This window comes from Indicator indicator, chromosome 1 (genome assembly GCF_027791375.1).
Source record: "Indicator indicator isolate 239-I01 chromosome 1, UM_Iind_1.1, whole genome shotgun sequence".
NCBI classification, from domain to species: domain Eukaryota; kingdom Metazoa; phylum Chordata; class Aves; order Piciformes; family Indicatoridae; genus Indicator; species Indicator indicator.
In genome coordinates, this window is record NC_072010.1 from 94,414,764 (window position 1) to 94,436,589 (window position 21,826).

The window sequence follows — 21,826 nt, forward strand, 5'->3', positions numbered from 1 at the left end:
GTTGTGGAGTTTCCTTCTCTGGGGTCACTCAGAACCTGCCTGGTTGTGCTCCTGTGCAACTTTTTCTTGGTGAACCTGCTTTGTCAGGGGGGTTGGACTAGATGATCTCCAGGGGTCTTTTCCAAACCTTACTAGTTTGTGATTCTGTGATTCACCAGTCACAAGTTATTTAACATTAAATCCATATTCTTACTGCTTCAGTTGAATAAACATCATAACAAGCCCTTTTCTGTGATTAGAAAATGTGTCTTCTTTACTATGTTTTCAGGGTACCAAAAACAGCTATCATACAAACACCGAGATGGATCCTACAGCTCCTTTGGGAAACGGGATAGGGAGGGGAGTGTATGGTAAGTGATGACACTTAGTGTAGAATCTTCAGGCTTTGGAAAACTGTCTGAGTACAAAGTGATTCTTAATCTTGATAGACTAAATGAATACGGCTCAATTAATTTGCATCCTCTGGTAGAGATTAATAGACTGGAGAGAGTACAACAACAAAAGAATAAGATAATTGAGGGCTGGAGTACATCACACTAAAGGGGAGGCTAAAGGATCTAGGTTAGTTCAGTCTATAGAGAGGAAGCTAACAGGGAACCTGGACAATTCTTTCACCTACCTGCATCAGGACTGTAGGAAAGACAGATTCAGACAGGGGTGCACCAAGTAAGGGCAAGTGTTTGACCTTACTCAAACTGCAACAGAGAAAACTCCAATTGGATAGAAGGAAATAAACATCTTCCCTAAGGAAAGTCTACAGCACTGAGACAGATGCCCAGAGAGAACATGGATAACCTTATCCCTGGAGATTTTTGGAACATAATTGGATAAGAGACTGGGCAACCTGGCAGAGCTTTGAAGCTGGCCTTAATTTAAGCAGGCACTTGGACTGGAGACGTTGCAGAGGTCCATACCCATATTTCTTATTTCATAATTCTATTAATTAAGACTAGAAATTATAGGAATAGAATAGAATAGAATAGAATAGAATAGAATAGAATAGAATATAGAATAGAATAGAATAGAATAGAATAGAATAGAATAGAATAGAATAGAATAGAATAGAATAGAATAGAATCATAGCATTGTTTTCATTGGAAAAGACCTTTAAGATCACTGAGTCCATCCATTATCTAACTCTACCAAGGCTGGTGCTAAACCGCGTCCCTCAGCACCACATCGCTGCAGCTTTTAAATACGAGAACCCTTTCCGTGAAGGTGTTTCTTCTAATATTCCATCTAAACCTCCCCTGATGCAACTTAAGACCATTTCCTCTTGTCCTATTACTTGTTACTGTGGAAAAGAGTCCAACACCTCACTCCAACCTCCTTTTGGGGAGTTGTAGAAAGCCAGAAGATCTCCCCTCATCCTTCTTTCCTCCAGGTTAAACACCCTCAGTTCCCTCAGGCTTTCCTCACAAGACCTGTTCTCCAGAGCCTTCACCAGCTTTGCTGCCCTTCTCTGGGCACACTCCAGCACTTCAGTGTCTTTCTTGTAGTGAGTGCCCCAAATATGAGCCCCATACTCAAAGTGTGGTCTCACCAGTGCTAAGTACAGGGATAAAATCACTTCCCTGGTCCTGCTGGTGACGCTATTCCTGATACAGGCCAGGATGTTTTTTGCCTTCTTGGCCACCTGGGTACACTCTGGCTCATGTTTAGCTGACTGTCAATCAACACCCCCAGGTCTTTTTCTGCTGGACAGATTTCCACCTGCTGTTTCACAAGCCTGGAATGCTGCATGGTGGTGTTGTGACCCAAGTGCAGATCTTGCTTCTTGACCCTTTTGAATGTCAGCCCATTGATCCAACCTGTCCAGGTCTCTTTGTATAGCCTTTCTACCTTTAAGCCAGCCAACACTCCCTCCCTGTGTAACGTCATCTGCAAATTTACTGAGGGTGCCTCAATCCCCTCATCCAGATCATTGATAGAGGTATCAAAGAGTACTGGCCCCAATAGTGAGCCCTGATCATCAATCATCAAGCTGTATCTGTGTTTTACCCCTGCCCTGAAAGATTGTTTTTTGGCACAGAATTCAAGAAACCTCAGGTAAATTTTTGATATCAGTATTTTAGCAATACTATGTATTTAAAACTGACTTACCACTCATTTAATTCAGACATGGAGTTCATTTTATGTCATTTTGTAACCAGATCCAGTTGCTTGTAATCCTTCTTGGTCACGTTTATGCTTTACCTGATTTCTGATTCCCCCACAGGCTCACTGCCTTTGTGTACAAGTCATTTGCACAAGCCAGACGATACATTTACATCGATGATGATGTCCAGTCTCAAACTTTGATTTGGCTGGCAAGCAAGCAGAAGTCAGATGGCTGCTTTGAAAATGCTGGGTTGCATTTCAACAATGTTTTCAAGGTAACTGAGACAAGTGTAGTCCCAAACTTCCAGTCCTGGCATTGGGATTTATTTTGATAATTTCTGCCAGACACAAGCTTATTCCCACATCCTTACTCTTCCTGGTCCTGTTCTCTCATGTTCTCACATACAAGCAGGGCAAGAATCTTCTGTCTGCTATTGATGATGAGGCAGAAGCAAGTAGAAGGGTGCATTAAGAAGACCATGGCCAGTACGTCAAGGGAGATTTCCCCCTGCCCCCTGCTCTGCTCTGCTGAGGCCACACTTGGATTATTGTGTCCAGTTTTAGGCTCCCCAATTAAAAAAAAAAAGGAACTACTGGGAAGAGTCCAACAGAGGTCCTCAAAGATGATGAGGAGGCTAGAACCTCTACCTCACAAGCTGAGGCTGAGACACCTGGGCTGTTTATCCTGGAGGAGGCTGGGGAAGGATCTCATTAATGCTTATCAATACTTAAAGGGTGGAGGTGTCCCCCTCTTGATGGGGCTGGGCTCTCTTCAGTGCTGCTCAGTGACAGGACAAGGGGCAATGGGCACAAACTAGAACACAAGAGGTTTCACTTAAACATAAGAAAAAGCTTCTTTACTTTGAGGGTGCCAGATCAGGTGGTCCAGAGAGTTATCTTTCTCTCTGGAGACTTCCAAAACCCACCTGGATATGTTCCTGTGAAAACTGCTCTAAGTGAACATGTATTAGCAGGAGGGTTGGACTGGATACTCTTCAGAGATCCTTTCCAACCCTTACCAATCTGTGTGATTCTGTGAGAAGTTTCTGAATTAGAAGACTCAGTTTTTATTTTCCATCACTGCATTACATGTTTAGCCATGGGCTATAATCTGCTTTATCACAGACATACAAAAGACAAGAAAATGCCTGAAATAATTTTGGCTTTATCCCAAGTGAACTTGCTCTTTCCTGTTCCTGTGCACACAAAGAGATGGAAATTACTTCTGATCTCAAATCTAACTGTTATCTAAACTATGACTTAATTCATGTTTTGTTTCTTTCTAGGACGTATGTATTGACCTGTTCCTTGCTTGTTCCTTTTTTCAGGATGAAGAAGAAGGTGAATACTCGCTCACAGCTTATGTTGTGGCAGCACTGCTGGAAGCTGGGCACTCTGCTGCGGTAGGTCTTTGGTGCTGTTATACTCTATTAGCCTCATTCAGCCGTTTGTCAAACAGTGCACAAGTCAGTCCTCACGTCCATATTCTTCAATGATGTGTTAAATACTGATAGTAGGACAGCAGGGTCAGCTGTTTCCAGGATCCTGCAGCTGCCTTATGTATTTGATGAGTGTTACAAATTGGTTATGTGTCCAGTTTCTACAAATTAATTTGAAAAATCCCTGAAGAATCCAAGCTGAATTTTCCCACTCTGTACAGACTCTAGTTTGGAATGTTTTTTAATTTGCCCAGTCCAACATCCAAGCTATCCTAATCTTCAGTCCTAGAAACTCTTTCTGTGCATTTAGATCCAAGCTGTATTTCCATTTTCCTACATCATTGTTAATAATGGAAAGGAAAGATGAGCTGCTGGTTGGATAGTAGGCATGGAGGAAAGAGAGCCAAGTTCTGTTCCCTGTAATATTTTTCCTTCATAACCTTTAGACTCTGGGGTTTTGCTGACCTTTTTCTTTGTAAATGGGATAATAGATAAGAATTCTTCCCTGTCATCTCATGTTCCCATTCAGACAAATATGTTCTGGGCATGCAGGTCCCTCCGATACTGTCTTGTAGGGCATCATCGAAACACCTGAGATTGGCAGGATAAAAACATTGTGCAGAATCAAATAGTTCTTCAGCAACATGAGTTTAGTTCCATATATCTTCATGAGAATCCCCCAAACCTTGTGCCACAGCTGGAAGTGAAACTGCATAGATAGGATTTATTAGTAGTGTGCTGATGATGTTTGAGCTGAAGTAGCTAGCACTCACAGAGATAGTCTGTAAGGCTAAAAGGGCCTGAACAACTCTCAATAGCTGTAGCTAGCAAATAAGTAGTAACAGCCACCTGAAAGAGCCTTCTTCATCATGATTTCTCAAAATACGTAGTTGTGTAAAAATTATCCACATTTTACAGCTAAAGCAACCAAGAGACGAAGGATTCACCTGCATAAGGTCATCTCCCAAGAGAAGAAAAGAACCAGTGCTCTGTTAATCTGGCCATGCTGCCTCTAAATAAATACAGAAAGGAGGCAGCACCACTGGAAGGGCATCTTCAGCACTGTAGATCCTTAAACATACCACAGATCATGTATGTTTTTATCATGTAGGGTCAGTGATGGCAGCTTAAAGAGAAGGTGAAGCACAAAAGCAAGTACCTGACAACCCTACTATGTTTTGTGTTACTAGCATCCTGTTGTTCAGAGTGGCATAAACTGTTTGGAGACTGCATTTAGCAAGGGGATCAACAACCTGTACAACCAGGCCCTCTTTGCCTATGCTTATGGATTAGCTGACAAAGAGAAAAGATGCCAGTTCTTCCTGGAGAAGCTGGACAAGACAGCTACCAGAGATGGTAAGTACAGGATGGTGATGATCCAGGCAGTACAGCTGCTGAAATGGCCTGTGATAGGCTGTAAGCTATTCTGAGGTACAGTTTTCTCATTCATGGTACTCTTTTCTCATTTGTGCAACTAGATTTGTGTCAAGGAACTTCTCTATTTGTCTCTTTTGAATTCGCAAAAAATTGAGTTGTGGCATGATTTTCTTAGAATTATGAAATAATATAGGTAGGAAGAGACTCCTGGAAGTCTTAGTCAAAGATAGTGGAAGATTTTACCTAGTTTCCCCATCAGCCTCCTTTTCTACATGCTGAAAATACCAAATTCCCTTGGCGATTTCTTGCGCTCCAAGCTGTGACTGCCTTAGTACCCTTCTGCTACTCTTCCTTCACTTCAACTCCTCTTTGACTCATACAACCAGCTTTTATTATTTCCCTTGCTGTCTTCTTTTCCATGCTGGAACTAAAATTTTCCAGTTCAGGACACTGATGGCTAAGAGGGAATTCTATGCCTGTCTCCTGCACAATGCTGTAACGAAGTAACCAGCGAGTAATTTTCCTGGATTTTTAACATGTCACTTTTCTGTTTTCAGGTGCTTCACTTCATTGGCAGAGAGAGCATAAACCACCAGCAGAACATGTCCCTGTTTTCTATTCCCGTGCACCTTCTGCTGAAATTGAAATGACCAGCTATGTTCTCTTGTCTTTGCTCAACAAAGCCAAGCTCACTCCAGAAGACTTCTCTTACATTTCTCGCATTGTGCACTGGCTTGTCAAACAACAGAACCCATATGGTGGTTTCTCCTCTAGCCAGGTAACAGCTGTGGCTGTGGTGAAAAAAGAAGGCTTCTGAGAGAAGTCCAGTTTGCAATCTGGGTCTTGATAGTGAGGCGTATCTTCCTCACTGCATTTTCATTTGAATAGTATTTGATGAGGAGTGGCTGAAGGAACTATGAGGAGCAGCTAGAGGAACTGAGATTGTTTAGTCTGGAGAAAAGAAGGCTGAGAGGAGACCTGGCTCTCTACAACTCCCTGAAGGGAGGTAGGAGCCAGCTTGTATCAAGTTGTAGAATGAGAAGAAATAGCATCAAGTTACACCAGGGGAGTTTTAGGTTGGCTATTAGAAGGAACTTCTTTGCTGAATGGGTTCTCCAAGACTGGAACATGTTCCCCAAGGAGAGGGTTGAATCCCCACCCCTGGAGATGTTCAAAAGTTGCAGAGATGTGGTGATGAGGAATATGGTTTAGCACCAGACTGGGCAGAGTATGGATGGACTCAATGATCTTAGAGGTCTTTTCCAACCAAAAGACTTCTATGATTCTGTAATTCAAATCTATGACACCAGAACTAGTACCTTGTCTTCTTATCATTTTGCAAACTCCCTCTACATTATGATCACCGATAAAGACCAGGGAATAGGAGCTGTGTAATCTCCTGCACTGTCTAACAGCTGGGTATCTAATTAGGGATGATGTTGTTCTTTTCAGGACACTGTTGTTGCTCTCCAAGCCTTAGCCCATTATGGATACCTCACATTCTCTAAAAAACCTCTTAACACGGTCAAAGTCAACTCCATGGGGTCCTCCAGTGAGACTTTCCAAGTGAATGACAAGAACCGCTTCTTACTGCAGCAGGCTTCCTTACCAACTATTCCAGGGAATTACAGTGTAGAAGTGAATGGCACTGATTGTGTGTATCTGCAGGTAAGCAAGCTGGAAAGTCAGCAGCACCACCCCTTTGAGAACTAAGCAGAGGGTCCTCCAAACCTCATTCCTCTCCATACCTTGTGTCACAAAAGCCTCTGAAGTCTGTGACCATCTCACACTTCCCTTCACTTTTAGAGCACCCTGAGATACAATGTCCATTTGCCAAAAAGAGCTGCAGGATTTTCTCTCTTGGTGCAACCGACCAATGTATCCTGCACAAACAACTTCCCACCAAAGTTTGACCTTGTCCTTTCTGCCAGGTAACTTCCTCTTATTTACCTACTCCCTACAGTTTGATAGAGAATCCAAGGAATGTTTTAAGTACTACTGTGCAGCTGCAAGAAGACAAATGGGATCACTGGGAGCTGAAAATGTCGTTCACAGGTCACCTCTCCGTTTGCACACCAGACTAATAGAACTTTTGTCATTTCAGTTACACAGGAAACCGCAAAGTCTCCAACATGGCTATTATTGATGTGAGAATGCTCTCAGGTTTTGTTCCTGTAAGATCTTCCCTGGCAAAGGTAAAGAATGGGAGCAAAGCGAATGGTAAATCCTGAAAACATGGGAAGTTGATACAAATATTCTCTGGTTAGTAGATTAGAGCCCCTTGGGAATTCTGCAAGGTCTGTGGGCATAGCCTTCTGCCACATACTTTGTATCTCAGACATGTAGCTGTTCCTCTGTTGAAGATAAATCTGCTAGGACTTGCCAAATCCAGCAGCCCATCAGAGGTGAGACTGCTGTAGCTTCATATCCCAAGGTCCAGGCAACAGCTGTACAGCCCCAACAGACAAACACGCACATGTGCATCTAGTGGGGAATCCCTTGGGGCTGAGTAGTGGGACCAGTACTACTCAATATATGTATCAGCAACCTGGATGAGGGAACAGAGTGCACTGTCAGAAAGTTTGCTGATGACACCAAACTGGGAGGAGTGGCTGACACACTGGAAGGCTGTGCTGCCATTCAGCAAGACCTGGACATGCTGGAGAGTTGGCCAGGGAGAAAGTTAATGAAATACAAGGACAAGTGTAGAGTCTTGCATCTGGGAAAGAACAATCCCATGGACCAGTATAGGTTGGGGGCTGACCTCTTGGAGGGCAACGTAGGGGAAAGGGACCTGAGAGTCCTAGTGGATGGAAGGTTGACCATGAGCCAGCAATGTGCCCTTGTGGCCAAGAAGGCCTATGCCATCCTGTGGTGTCCTGTGGTTAGGTTCTCTTCCCCCTCTACTTTGCCCTGGTGAGACCACATCTGGAATATTGTTCCTGGTTCTGGGCCCCTCAGTTCAAGAAGGACAGGAAACTGCTTGAGAGAGTCCAGGCAGAGCCACAAAGGAAGTGGAAAATCTCCCTTCTGAGACAAGGTTGAGGAATCTGGGGCTCTTTAGCTTGGAGAAGAGGAGACTGAGGGGTGACCTATTAACGTTTATAATATATGAAAGGCGAGTGTCAGGAGGATGGAGCAAGGCTGTTTTCAGTGATGTCCAAAGATAGGACAATGGGCAGTGGGTGCAAGCTGGAGCATAGGAGGTTCTACCTAAACATAAGGAAAAACTTTTTCACTGTGAGGGTGACAGAGTACTGGAACAGGCTGCCCAGAGAGATTGTGAAGTCTCCTTCTATGAGAGACATTCAAAACCAACCTGGATGCACTCTCGTGTGACCTACTGTAGGTGATCCTGCTCTGGCACAGGGCGTTGGACTCGATGATCTTTCGAGGTCACGTCTGACCCCTAACATTCTGTGACTCTGTCATTCTGTGAGATATATATGAATATATGCAGGCATGGCTGGCCACACACATCAAAAGAGACAGAAAAGACAGCATAAACACAGACAGCACTTTTTGGCATCTTACTTCTTTTTATATGTACTTCCAAAAAAAAAGGCAGCTGCTTTTTAACACTTGGAATATTTTTTGTTTGTATATTTTTATAGTGAAATAATTTTGCTCATCTGCCTTTCCAAAATTTTGGGTTTCTTTGAAATATGCAATGGACTAGCAAGTGAGTCAACTTGAGCTGCAGAAATGGTTGTGTAATTGTAAGTGTAGAGACCTACACCTGGGAAACAACAATCACAGTACAGGCTTGGGGCTGACCTGCTGGAGAGCAGCTCTGGGGTAAGGACCTGGGAGTGTTGGTGGACAGTAGGCTAATTATGAGCCAGCAGTGTGCCCTCGTGGCCAAGAAGGCCACAGGCATCCTGGGGTGCATTTAGGAGAGTGTGGCCAGCAGGTTGAGAGAGGTTTTCCTCCCTCTCTACACTGCCTCTCCCCAGTTCAAGAAGGGAAAATATTGGAGAAAGTCTAATAGAGAGCCCCTAAGAATATGAGGGGACTGGAACATCTACCTTATCAGGAGAGATTGAAAGAGCTGTGGCTGTTCAGCTGGGAGAAGAGGAGGCCAAGTGGGGATCTCATTATTGCTTATCAATATCTGAAGGGAGAGCATAAGGAGGACGGAAGGCTCTTCTCAGTGGTGTCCAGTGACAAGACAAGGGGCAATGGGTACAAACTGGAACCCAGGAGGTTCCATGTAAACAGAAGGGAGAAATTCTTCCCTGTGAGGATGGCAAAGCACCAGAACAGGCTGCCCTGAGATATTGTTTAGTCTTCTCTGGAGACATTCCAAACCCATGTGGATGTGTTCCTGTGTGATTTACTGTAGGTGAATCTGCTCTAGCAGGGGGATAGGGCTAGATGGTCTCCAGAGGTCCCTTCCAACCTTTACCAGTCTGTGATTCTTTGATTCTCTGATTGATACTCAACTTGCATTTCTTGTTTTGGGCACGAGATGGCAGGGTGGCACAGGATGAGTATGGGAGCCTCTTTGAACATCTTTTGTTATCAAATAGTTATTTTAAGTCTCTCCAGCAAGTCTACTGTGTTAACACTGCTGTTATTTGTCTTATTTAAAGCTCCAGGACCAGGACTCTTCTGTTGATCGTGTAGACATCAAAAACAACCACATCCTCTTCTACCTTCAAAAGGTAAGTCTGGAAGGTTTCCTTCTGGTTTGATTAAACTGGAAGTTTAAAACAGGATCTCAGATCAAAGAGAAGTCTCATTAGCAGGAGATTAGCAATAGACATGTCGTAGAGATGTAAAGGTACTTCACTCAGTCCAACACCATATATACATACACTGTGGCTGTAGTCTACAGTGAGGAGATACAAATCTATTAATTCTGTGAAGAATTCCGTAGGATTAAATAGCATTTGGAATCATAGGGCTGCTTTGATTGGAAAAGCCCCTCAAGATCACTGAGTCTAACACCATCACAGAAATAGGAAAATTGCATTCCCTATTGCGGAAGTTTCCAGTCTCCTTAATATTCATCAGTGTCTAAGTGATGTTTCGAAGCACTTGAGCTGAGAGTGTTTTACAGGAAGTCATCATCATCCCTTCCCTTATTTCTGCATGAAAAGAATAGTCCTTCCACATCAGTGACATCAATACAGGAGTGAGAGATGAGAAAGATGAAAATTAAAACATGATGGATCATGAGGAAAACCTTTTCACTGTAAAGGTGACAGAATCTGGAGCAGGCTGCCCTGCAGGCTGCTTGTGGAGTCTCCCTCTCAGGAGATAGTCAAAACCCGCCTGGATATGTTCCTGTGTGATCTGGTACAGGTGAGCCTGTACTGGCAGTGGGGCTGGACTGGATGATCTTTCGAGGTCCCTTGCAACCCCTAACATTCTGTGATTCTGTGATTCTGTTATTAATATAACAGGAAAGGAAGGAGAGAGAAAGCAAAAAGGAATAGTAATATCTGTGTCTTAAGCAAGAATTTTGATTAGTTGGTCTTCAATGATCTAATGAGGATCAAGATCTGTATTAGGATGAGAGGAAATGGCCTCAAGTTGCACCAGAGGAGTGTTAGGTTGGATATTAGAAGAAAGTTTTTCATTGAAATGGTTCTTAAAGACTGAAAGGCTCTGCAGGGAGGTTGTTGAATCCCTATCCCTGGGGGTGTTTAAAAGCTGCAGAGATGTGGTGCTGAAGGACGTGGTTCAGCCCCAGATTTGGTAAAGGAAGGAAATTATCAGTGACTTTCATTTCAGGGAATGGTTGGTACAACTGAAAGTGGAAATTTGAAAAGAAAGGAGAGAGAACACCACTTAGCAAGAAAACATAGTTATCAACAGCTTTTAAACAATTGCTTGCTTTGGCATCAAGTTTGTAACTTGGAGAGAACTGTAGAATGTCACTTTCACCCAGTTTGACGCAGAAATGCATTTGTTCAACCTTAGCCTCAGGAATATGTCTGATGCATTTTCTTGCTTTGCCATTTCCAGGTCTCCCAGAAGGAAATCAAATTCTCTTTCAGTGTGGAGCAAAGCCTGCCTATCTCAGATATCAAACCAGTGCCAGTACATATCTACGATTATTATGAAACAGGTAGGTGATCTCAGCAGGCCTGAGCAAAACCTGGGAAATCCAGGTATTGATCTCAGCATTGACAAGGTGCAGACAGTGAGGTTACCCCTGTGCACTTCAGTTTTCTGCATTTCCTGCCTTAGAAGACATGAGTGTAGAGGAAGCCAGCAATCCTGCTGCTCTTGATTACTAGACTGCAGAGTGTTTGCTGAGTGTAGACAGTTCCATCTTCCTGTTTTTTCAGTTCTTGCTTCATTTCTACCTAGAACAGATTAGACATGTCAGGAGTTGCTTCCTTCCAAACTACAGACAAAAGAGAAGTGTGATTCCACTTATCTTTCCACAGCTTGCAGAGTTGAAACCAATAACTTGGTTATTGTGCTGCCTGATTGGCAGCACTGTTCCTGACTGCCCTGATCTGGTTTGTCTCATGTTTTTACATTATATTACTATAGTAGGCTGCAGCCAGAGAACTCTTCCTTAGTGGAATTTAACTACCTGAGTAGGAATGACGATCCCACTGTACTCAAGAGGAGTTTAAACACCAACTAGAAATTTAAGTGCTTGACCACCTTTCTCGATCTGGCCTCAAGGATCTAAAATTGCATCAGACACTACCAATTTGTGGAACTTATGGCATCCGAACTGTGGCTCAGGTGCTTTTCTCAGGCTTAGCAGAACCTGTGGGAAGTGCAGATTAGCAGCAATATCCAAAGAATAGAGCCTGGAATGCATGTTCTACCTCCTCGTCTTGCATAGTCACAGCAATAATGTGTCCTAATGAACGTGGCCAGAGGAGTGCAATAGGCTCTGATTGTGCACCTCAGCAACTGGGTGCCTTGACCACTGGAAGGCTACCATGACATCTACCAAATATTTTCTGGCTCTAACATGATTGCATGAGTGTCCACAGGCTGTGGCGAATGATTTCTCACCCTCAGACAAATGTCATCTTTCTTTCTTTTTTCCAGATGAATATGCCCTTGCAGAATACAAAACACCCTGCTCCCAGCCTTCCAATTGAAATCAGATATGTGCCTGAGGAGCTAATGTTTCAGAAGGTATCAGGCAAACGTTTGTAAAGGAAGAAGAGGATGAGAGACCTGGTTATTTCTGGAAGGGCAATGAAAAGCACACAGAAGAGTGAAAAAAAAGCAAACCCCCAATTGCAGTAGATCAGAATGACTCCTTCTGGCCCACACTTCAAAAGAGCTTGTGGTCAGTGTGGATCAGAAACTCCAGATAAAGTGCTTTTCCTAGCAAGGGAGATATGGTGCAATTAATTGTTAACCCTGACCATCTATCTTTTTGGAAACTCATGACTTATATTCCAGTGGGAGCTTTGTGTAAAGTTAAACTCCTGAAATATGTGTTCTTGGCCACAGATTCTTCTTAAGGAATCCAGGGTTAGGAAAATAGTTTGCTGCTTCTGCTCCTGTAGATTTTGTTTTGGTCTTTAAATTAATCCTGAAGGAAGGTTCTGAAGAAATTATTTTGATTCTTACCTTTAGGCTGGAGGTGAGGAGAAAGTTCTTCACAGAGAGAGTGGTTGGCCATTGGAATGGGCTGCCCAGGGAGGTGGTGGAGTCACCATCCCTGGAGGTCTTCAAGGGGGGATTGGATGTGGCACTTGGTGCCATGGTTTAGATAGTCATGAGGTGTAGGGTGACAGGTTGGACTCGATGATCTTTGAGGTCTCTTCCAGCCTTCTTGATTCTATGATTCTATGATTTGAAGATGTCAGAATTCTAGTCACAGGAAGACAACTTTTATCCAGTTTTGTTCTCTAGTTTTTCTTTACATTAACATCTCCTATTTTACTGCTTTTTGTAATAAAACCTGATTGGCAATGCTATTTGTCCCAGTCTGTACTCCTTGTTGCATCTAGAACTAGGTGCTTAATCAGCTAAAGGTATTTAATCATCTAAATAATGTATGCCTTGGAGAAGGTCTGTCAATGAAAACGACATCCTGACATCAGTGACATCTTGAGGCATAAACAGGACCAAGGACCCTGATCTATGTGATGAAAACTTTCTACCCAAAGCCTAAGAGAGGGAGGATCTAAAGAGCTGTAACACAGAAACTCTTTGAAAAGAGGTTAAGAAGGTACGGTGAAGTAAAAGGAGACTTTGGAGAGAGAAAAATGAGAAGATCTGCAAGGAGTGAAAAATAAAGCCAGATGCAAAGAGCTTATGATGGGGTAGCAAAGCACAAGAAATTTCCTGTCATGCTTTCTGTATTTACTGAACAGGTACAGCAGACAGCCACACAGCATGGCCACTGTCCCTCACACTCTGCAGTAACTTCACATGACCTTCGTCCTCACCACATTACACTGGTGGAAGAACACAGGAACCAACCACATATCCATCACAATCTGAGCAGACATCTGCCAACTGAGTCATATCACTGAACTGCTGTTCCCACAGCTGGGATAGTAAACATAGTCATAGTTAAAATCTTGGGAGAGATTAGAGCATTTATCACAAAACCAGGCCTCTCAAAGTTGATTTTGATTCTTGTAAACACTTTACTCAACATCATTGTGCCTGCTGTGAGGCAGACCACACAATAGCACAATAGGTGGTAGGAGAGGAATGGGCAGGATGAGTGGCTGAGGGAACTGGAATTGTTTAGTCTGGATGAGACAAGGATGAGAGGAGACCGTCTCATTCCCTACAACTCCCTGAAAGAAGGTTGTAGTGAGGTGGGTGTTGGTGTCTTCTCCCTAATAATTAGAGAGAGGATGAGACCAGGGGAGGTTGCACCAGAGAAGGCTTAGGCTGGATATTAGGGAAAATTTCTGTGCTAAAAAGGTGGTGAGGTCTTGGAATGGGCTGCACAGGGAAGTGGTGAACTCACCAACCCTGAAGGTGTTAAAAACCGTATGTAGACATGTCACTTCAGCATATAGTTTATTGGGCATGGATGAACTTGATGACCTTAGAGGCCTTTTCCAACCTTAGTGATTTTATGATTCTATGAGAGGAGTAGCCCTTTGTACACCCTGAGAGCACTGTTACTGGGTGCTGTGCTTGCCCAGAGATCATTCGAGTGAAACTAATATTACAGCACTGAGCAGTGCAGGAAGTTTTGTCCTAAGGGACAACCACGACAGAGACCCACATGCTCCACATAATCCCAGAAATGAGCAAAGGAAATTTGGAAGCTGTAGAAGCACATAAATGTTGGTTTGGAGGGGACCTGCAGAGGAACTGAAACCTCCTGTTCTAAGCAGAACCACGCAGTAGAAACCTTCAACTCAGCATAGGAAACAGTTACAATGGAGGAACCTTTCCAAGACCCCAGCATTAGCCTGAGGGATTCAAGCTCTGTCTGATTGATGTCCAGCCTCACTGTATCAAGATGCCTGACTCAGATGCAACAGGAGATATTCAGAGCTGCAGGCAGACCTGTCCATTAAGTCTGCACTGTGCTGAACTGTTGTACCAAACAATTTACTAGATGTTAGTTCTCCTTGCAGACAAAAGCAATCATGCACAGGTTCTTCATTGCATTGTAAAAGGCTGTCATCCAGGAGGTTCCCTAAGGAAAGATACAAGGGATGGGAGAGACATAGTGAAGGACATTTTATATGAAAGCTATCAAAATATAAACTACTATCCCCTGACCAAATTCCTTCCTTCTTTATGTCTTTCACTAACTTTCACATATTTTTCAAAAAGAACTGTAATATGATTTAGCACCATATATTTCCACTGAGGTAAGATCCCTTATGTCTAAAGGTCAGCAAAAGCTTGCTGACATCATCTTTCCTTCTGCATCCTGGACAATAATGTGCTGCTTGTCTCTGACCAGCAAACTAGTACGATGCTGTCTGTGCTGAACTTCCAAGCCACACTGTGCAAAGCAGTGTTTCTCTGCAAGGGTTTCTCTCCTCTGAGTCATATGTTAACACATGCAGGGGTACACATAATACCTGCAGACAAGGAGCCTACTCATCTGTTGGTTACTCCCAGTACAAGTATTTCTTTTCTTGTTGCTCAAGTTTAGACTTGCAGTAGGCTTCCTGTGCTCCAGCATGAGTTGGTTTATCACAATTGTCCTTGGTTTAGAATCATAGAAATATGGGAGCAGAGCTCTCTCTTTCCCTTGTGCTTCCCTGTTCCCTTCTGTGCCCAGAACAAGGGGCAATGGGTGGAAGTTGAGGCACAGAAAGTTCCATGCCTGATGAAAACTCTTTTTACCGTGAGGGTGACGAAACACAGGAACAGGCTGCCCAGGGGGGTTGTGGAGTCTCCCTCTCTGGAAACGTTCAAAACCTGCCTGGATGCATTCCTGTGTGGTCTGGTATAGGTGATGCTGCTCTGGCAGGGGGGTTGGACTAGATGATCTTTCAAGGTCCCTTCCAATCTCTAACATTCTGTGATTATGTGATTATGTGAATTTAGCTGCTTTAATGAGGAGCCAAGAGTATTTTCTTCCCTGACAGTTCTGGTGTGTGATTGACGAGAGTTTCTACCTTTGGGAAAAGTAATGACATTTTAAGAAAAGAATGTCATGAGGCAAATGCCTTTCACCTCTTCAAATTCTGCTCAAAGCACAGAGGTCTTATTCCCAGCATTTCTGTTCCCATCAGAGACACAAGACTTACCTAGAAAGTTTCTCTGAAAGCAGTGTTTTCATGTTTGCATGAGACCTGGGGGGGATTTTCACTACAGAGGGACACTACCTGAGGAACTATGATTCTGAGCCTCTTAAGGTGCCAAGTTGCTTTCCAGTGATCCCAGATTCCCCCTTGCTCTCCTATCCCTGTCAGCAGAAGAACTGTGTGAGCTTCAAGAGGGGTCAGCCAGGCTAGTTCAGTCCACCTTCTTCAGCTATGTACACTCAGCCTGTTGCTAAACAAAAGCCTTTGTTTAATGCCATTCCAGTGAAAGGCCAACTGCATTCCAGTGAGATGGAAGCTGATATGAAAAAAGCACAGCATTGAAATTTTGCTACCAATTTCCAAAACACTAGGCTGACAGGGAGTGGTTGGGGCAATGCCAGCATTATCTAGCAAAGTCTGCATTTTACAGCCTTCTTTTACCTCAGCACATCTAGTGACCCAAATTATTTTTCTTATGGAACTCGCATCATGAGAAGTTGCTGATGCAGGAACTTTGGAGTTTGCTTAACCTCTATGCAAGTCATACAAGTTGAACTATGTCCCACCCTCTCACTGCACTGAGATTTTAATTTTATTTGTTTGCCAGAAGTAAAAACAGAGTTTTGAGGCCATTTGTCATGGGTTCTCTGAGATGTATCTGTATGTAGTTCTGTAACTCGTGCAGTAAATTTTGAGTGGTTTTTCTTACTTCCATGTTACCCTATTTCACATTCTCCTCTCTTACATATTGGTACCTAAGAAATTTTACTGAGAATTTATTTATAAGTTCCATAAGAAAGTCTTGAGTTTTAAATTAGGCAAAAAATATGGATGTTGCACAGCAGGCTACAACAGAAGCCTGTGATGCGCAGAAAAAAGCATGATACCTCAGTTGGTATGCTGAAACTTCACCGCAACAGCTGAGCCATCCAGCTGTTACCAAAGGGGAACTCCTTCCTGTGGAAAGAACTGATGAAAGTCTTAATGGAAGCTGTAAAGTAAATAATAGGCAAAAGATAAAGAGCAAGTACATTAGAAATCTCTAGAAAGGCCATGTAAGCCTGAGAGATCCATTTGGGAGCAGTGGGAGGGTTCTCGAGGTTTCATACAAACAAGTAGAAGTCACGTTAATGTCATCCTTTGCCACAAGCAGAGGATGCAGCTTTGGGTCCTATCTCAGCTGGTCCATAAAAAAGGCTCATTTCCTTGGTTTTTTGCAGTGTGTGTCACGCAATGACACCTGGGAAGACATGTTTAGTCTTGAGAAGATTGATCAATGTCTATAGTATTTGAAGGTTGGGTGTCAAGTGGAGGGGGCCAATCTCTTTTTGGTGGTGGGCAGTAATAAGACAAGAAACAATGGGAACAAGCTTGAATACAGAAGATTTCACCTCAACATGAGGATAAACTTCTTTACAGTGAGGGTGGCAGAGCACTGGAACAGGCTACCCAGAGAGGTTATGGAGTCTCCTTCTCTGGAGACTTTCAAGACCCGCCTGGATGTATTCCTGTGTGGACTACTCTAGATGATCCTGCTTTGGCAGGGGGTTTGGACTTGATGATCTCTGGAGGTCCCTTCCAACCTCTGACATTCTGTGATTCTGTGATTTTTTTTTCCACCTAAAGCACTGGGAAGGTGCAATAATCCTGACAGCATGTTAATACTGAAAAACTGAGTCAAAGGATATTCTTGTTAACATTCCATATGAAAAGATGTAACAAATGACAGGAACATTAGTTTTTAGGATCACACAAAATGGTAAGGGTTGTCTCCCATCTCAAAAATCTCCAAATATTTTCATATTAGGTGCCAAATGCAGTTAGTTTACTCTCAATTCATTAGTTTGGACATGGGCATCAGTGTTCTGTGCATGTTATATTTTCCTGGTTTTAAAAAGAACTCCTTGAAATGGTCTGCCTGCTTAAAAGCCTAACTGGTAGTCTGACCCTTTTAGCAGCAACCGCCTGGTAAGGCTTCAAACAATGTCTCCACCTGAGTGACAAGCAGCACGAAACCCTCAGCACCTTGTGGAAGCTCTTGATCAGAGCTGCAGGCTCTGTTGAACTCATGGCAAATATATTTGCCCTGATCAGTATCCTGTCCCAGATCAAACATATCATGGAATCATAGAATGGCAGGGATTGGAAGGGACCTCTGAAGATCATCTAATCCAACCCCTCTGCTAGAGCAGGATCACCCAGAATAAATCACACAGGAACAGATCCAGGAAGGTTTGGAGTCTCTCCAGATATGGAGACTTCACAACCTCTCTGGGCAGCCTGTTCCAGTGCTCTGTCACCCTCAAGATGAAGAAATTCTTCCTATGTTTACGTGGAAGCTCCTGTGTTCTATTTTGTGTCCATTGCCTCTGTCCTGTCCTGTCCCTGGAAACTACTTGCTCTATTTCATTCTTGCTGATTTCTGCAAATTGTCTCAAAAAATTAAGGGGTAGATTTTCTTTCCTTTAAATTTTATTGCTTGCTGTAGTCATCTGTTACGACTTTTTTTTCATTATTATCTCATGATTTTTTCTTTTTTTTTTGACACTTGCTTTGAATGTGAATGCTTGGAGGGAATTCAGTGGCTTAGCATTGTTCAAGTTACACTCCTGCTGGTTTTACCTCAAACAAATGATGACATGGACTAGCAAAATCTGAGATGTGCCTTTAGCATTCAGCTTTGTAGCTCAAAAAGACTAGAAGAAACCTAGGAAGAAGACATAGAGCACTAAAACAAAATAAAATAATAGAATCAGACAATCACAGAACCATTAAGGTTGGAGAAGACCTCTGAGATCATCAAGTCTAACTATCAACCCAACACCACCATGCAGCCTAAACCATGTCCCAAAGGGCCCTGTCTACATGTTTTATTAACTCCTCCAGTGATGGTGACTGCCACTTCCCTTTGGAGCCTGTTCTAATGCCTGACAACTTTCAATACAGAAATTTTTCCTGATATCCAATCTAAACTTCCCCTGGCACAACTTGAGGCCATTTTCTTTAGTTCTGTCACATCCTACTAGGGAGAAGAGACCGACTCCCAGCTTCCTACAACCTCCTTTCAGGGAATTGTAGAGAGCAAGTTCTCCACTTGGTCTCTCTTCTTCCAGACTAAAAACCCCAGTTCCCTCAGCTGCTCTGCATGAGGCCTGTTCTCTGTACCCCTCAACAGCTTCGTTGCACTCCTCTGGACTCCCTCCAGCACCTCAATATATTTCTTGTGGTGGGGGGCCCAAAACTGAACCCAGTCCTCACAGTATGACCTCACCAGTGCTGACTACTGTGGCGCAATCACTTCCCTGGTCCTGCTTGTCACATTAGTCCAGCCACAAGCCGGGATGCTGTTGGTCTCCTTGGCCACCTGGGCACATGCTGACTCATGCTCATCCAGCTGTTGATCAACACTGCTAGATCTTTCTCTGATGGGCAACTTTTAAGCCACTCTTCCCCAAGCTTGTAGCATTGCGCAGGGTTGTTGTGACCCAGGTGCATGACCCAGCACTTGGCCTTGTGGAATCTCATACAATTGGTCTTACCTCACTGATCTAGCCTGTCCAGGTTCCTCTGTAGAGCCTTCCTGCCTTTGAGCAGATCAACACTCTGTGATGGTTTTAAGACTGTCTTTTTAATTTTTCTTCACAAAGTTCGAGTAGAGAAAGAATGTAAATAAATCACTATTGGGTGTAAGAAAGCAAAATAATGATTATTCTAAACACTTCCATTGGGGAGATAGAAATGTTTAAGAATCCCTACTCAAAACAAGGTTGGGGAGTTGGGCAGTCTGAGTCTCGGCTTGCTCAGCTTCTGTCTGGCTGTTTCTTCTTTTCTGGCTGAAGATAACACACTGACCTTGACAAGCTAAGTCTAACAGCCTCTCTGCTTCTTGACTCTCTGCCTTCTGCAAGGGGGGTCTGGGGGGATTCCTTCTGGCTGGGGAGGAGGCCCCTTGGGAAAGGCCCCTTGGGGGAAGCAAAGGGGGCTTGGTTGTGCTTTTCTGTTGATTGTACATATTGGTAAATGTTGTGAATAGTGTATATTTGTACATATTCATTGCATTTCATCATAGATTGTAGGTTTGCTTGTAAATACCGCTTTCATTTGCTTCCAGACTGAGCTAGCCTGGTCATTGTCGGTGTGGGACGGGGATTTCAGCTCTCACACTGTTATACACTCCCATCTAATTTGTTGTCATCTTCAAACTTACTGAGGGTCCCCTCTATCCCCTCATCCTGATCAATACTACAGGTGCGGCCTCACCAGGGCAGAGTAGAGGGGGAGAGGAGAAACTCCTTCATCCCGCTGGCCACACTTTCTTAAGGCATCCCAGAATACTGCTGGCCTTTCTCTTACTCTGCTGATTGCTACAGTTCGAAAGATGTTCTGGATCCTTAAAACTACCATGAATAAATCTTCTCTTTAACTTTCAGTGTGAGAAAACATCACTCATCTGCTTCTAATTCTCCCAGCAGTTCCTAAGGTATGCATCTGCTGCAGTCCATGAAAATGTGGCAGGAGAGACTCTGGAGGCTTTCCTCAGCAGTGTGAACAACCACTACTGGCAATGGTCCACATAATAGTAAAGCATTTGTACTCCCCTTGGGTTAGCAACTAAGGGTGACATTAAACATGCATTTGACACTCCAATCACTCCCTCATGGCCACCCAGTGCTCTACAGCAGACAGTTTTGCCTAGCACTGGCTGTTTATGTGGCAGTAGCTTCAAAAAACACCTAGTTCTTTAAAAGGGAAAACTTTGCAATGAGGACTTTCTCTGACTCTCTATTTACTGTCTTGTTTTCAGCTTGAAAGCTTCAAATGTTTAGAAAGATGACAGAAGATAATAAAGAATGACAGTTCTTCATCAAGGACACATCCTCCAGTTTGCTCTGTGCAGTGTTCATTAGTTCAATATGCAGCTGCAGAATATATTATCACTGGGGACAAAGCAGAAATAGCCTTTATGTGTGAATAAAAAACCCCCAACTTTTCTGGATTAAGGTCAGGGGTTGACAGCACAAACAGGCTCTCTCTAGGGGGCATCCTTGAAGGAGCACAATTAATATACTAGGTAACACCAAGATTATTGTTGGGCTGCCAAGTAGATAATAGGAGCAGATAAAGGGAGAGAAAGCTGCAGGCTCTGAATAGCATTTGCATGCCTCCCATAATGTGCCTGGAACAAGTTCAGTTTCTGGTATGTCATGGTGGGAAGAAAAGCCTTTACAACAACAGAAAGATGGATTTAGAGCTAGATGCTGGATAAGTCAAAAAGCACAGTGATGCCCATGTGCTCACAAAGATGCTGTAGCCTGCATCATTTGGTGTTATTAGCCACTTGTGAGACTCCTAAGTCCATAGTCTTTTTCAGTGACCAGCAATGTCATGCCTACACAAAACAGTTCTAACAAAATGACAATAGGTAGGACATGCTTAAAGATGTAAGTCTTGTTTCTTGTACTCATCTTATATGAACTCTTGGTACTGAAACATAATTTTACAACCCTGAAGTGACTACAACGAGATACACACTTCCCTTCTCAGAGTAGCTGGAACACCCATACAACATTTACCCAAAAAAGTATGACTGAGAAATTTCATTTGGCCCAAGTCCATTCATGTAGCCACATCCAAAGCAGCATGTAAAGACACTACTTCTTCACTGTTCCCTTCTCACAGACAGCCTATCCTTCTGTTCAGAGAGACAATTCAGATCTGTTATGCCAACAGTGGCTGCACCTCCATGGAAGGACTTTATTGGTATAATAATGTCAATAAATCCCTGTAGGCTCTGCAGTCTGATTGCTGAGATCCAAGGGGAAACAAAGCTCCTGGGTGACCCCTCTCAAATCACTCCAGAGAAGGCTGCTCCACTGCAAAGTAATGGAGTGAAGGAGAGGAAAATAAGATGGACTAGCAGATTCTAGTTGTCATAGTGTATTTTGTGAGGCATTTATTAAAAGCAGGCTTTCCATAAAGCAGAGAAAAGCCATTTCAACATGAAAGCCTCAGACAGCTACTTCTTTCTAGATGTGATAGGCACAAGTTGTCACCTGGACTTAAATGCTTCTAGATACAGAATGCTGAAGTTAAAGCTCAAAAGAGAGTTGTGCGTAGCTGCGAAATAGAAACAAAGGATTAGGACTTTCCTCAGAGGATGAAAGATTGATGATGCTAGAAATTACTTGTTTAGCCTCAAGTGCTTTTCTGGTACCCAGGTGAGAAAATGCATGGCAA

The 21,826-nt window shown here is 43.3% G+C and overlaps 1 protein-coding gene across 1 annotated transcript in view; it reads left to right on the plus strand.

The window, feature by feature from the left end:
* Nucleotides 1-11,998, plus strand: part of LOC128968333 (ovostatin-like) — a 39,564-nt gene extending 27,566 nt beyond the window's left edge. Inside the window, exons 25-35 of the mRNA XM_054382751.1 lie at nucleotides 269-350; nucleotides 2,219-2,375; nucleotides 3,429-3,503; nucleotides 4,730-4,895; nucleotides 5,474-5,694; nucleotides 6,369-6,584; nucleotides 6,723-6,847; nucleotides 7,021-7,111; nucleotides 9,512-9,583; nucleotides 10,893-10,995; nucleotides 11,946-11,998. Coding sequence (XP_054238726.1) covers nucleotides 269-350; nucleotides 2,219-2,375; nucleotides 3,429-3,503; nucleotides 4,730-4,895; nucleotides 5,474-5,694; nucleotides 6,369-6,584; nucleotides 6,723-6,847; nucleotides 7,021-7,111; nucleotides 9,512-9,583; nucleotides 10,893-10,995; nucleotides 11,946-11,998 — 1,361 coding nt within the window. The remainder of the gene's footprint in view (nucleotides 1-268; nucleotides 351-2,218; nucleotides 2,376-3,428; nucleotides 3,504-4,729; nucleotides 4,896-5,473; nucleotides 5,695-6,368; nucleotides 6,585-6,722; nucleotides 6,848-7,020; nucleotides 7,112-9,511; nucleotides 9,584-10,892; nucleotides 10,996-11,945) is intronic.
* The last annotated feature ends 9,828 nt before the right edge of the window (nucleotides 11,999-21,826 follow it).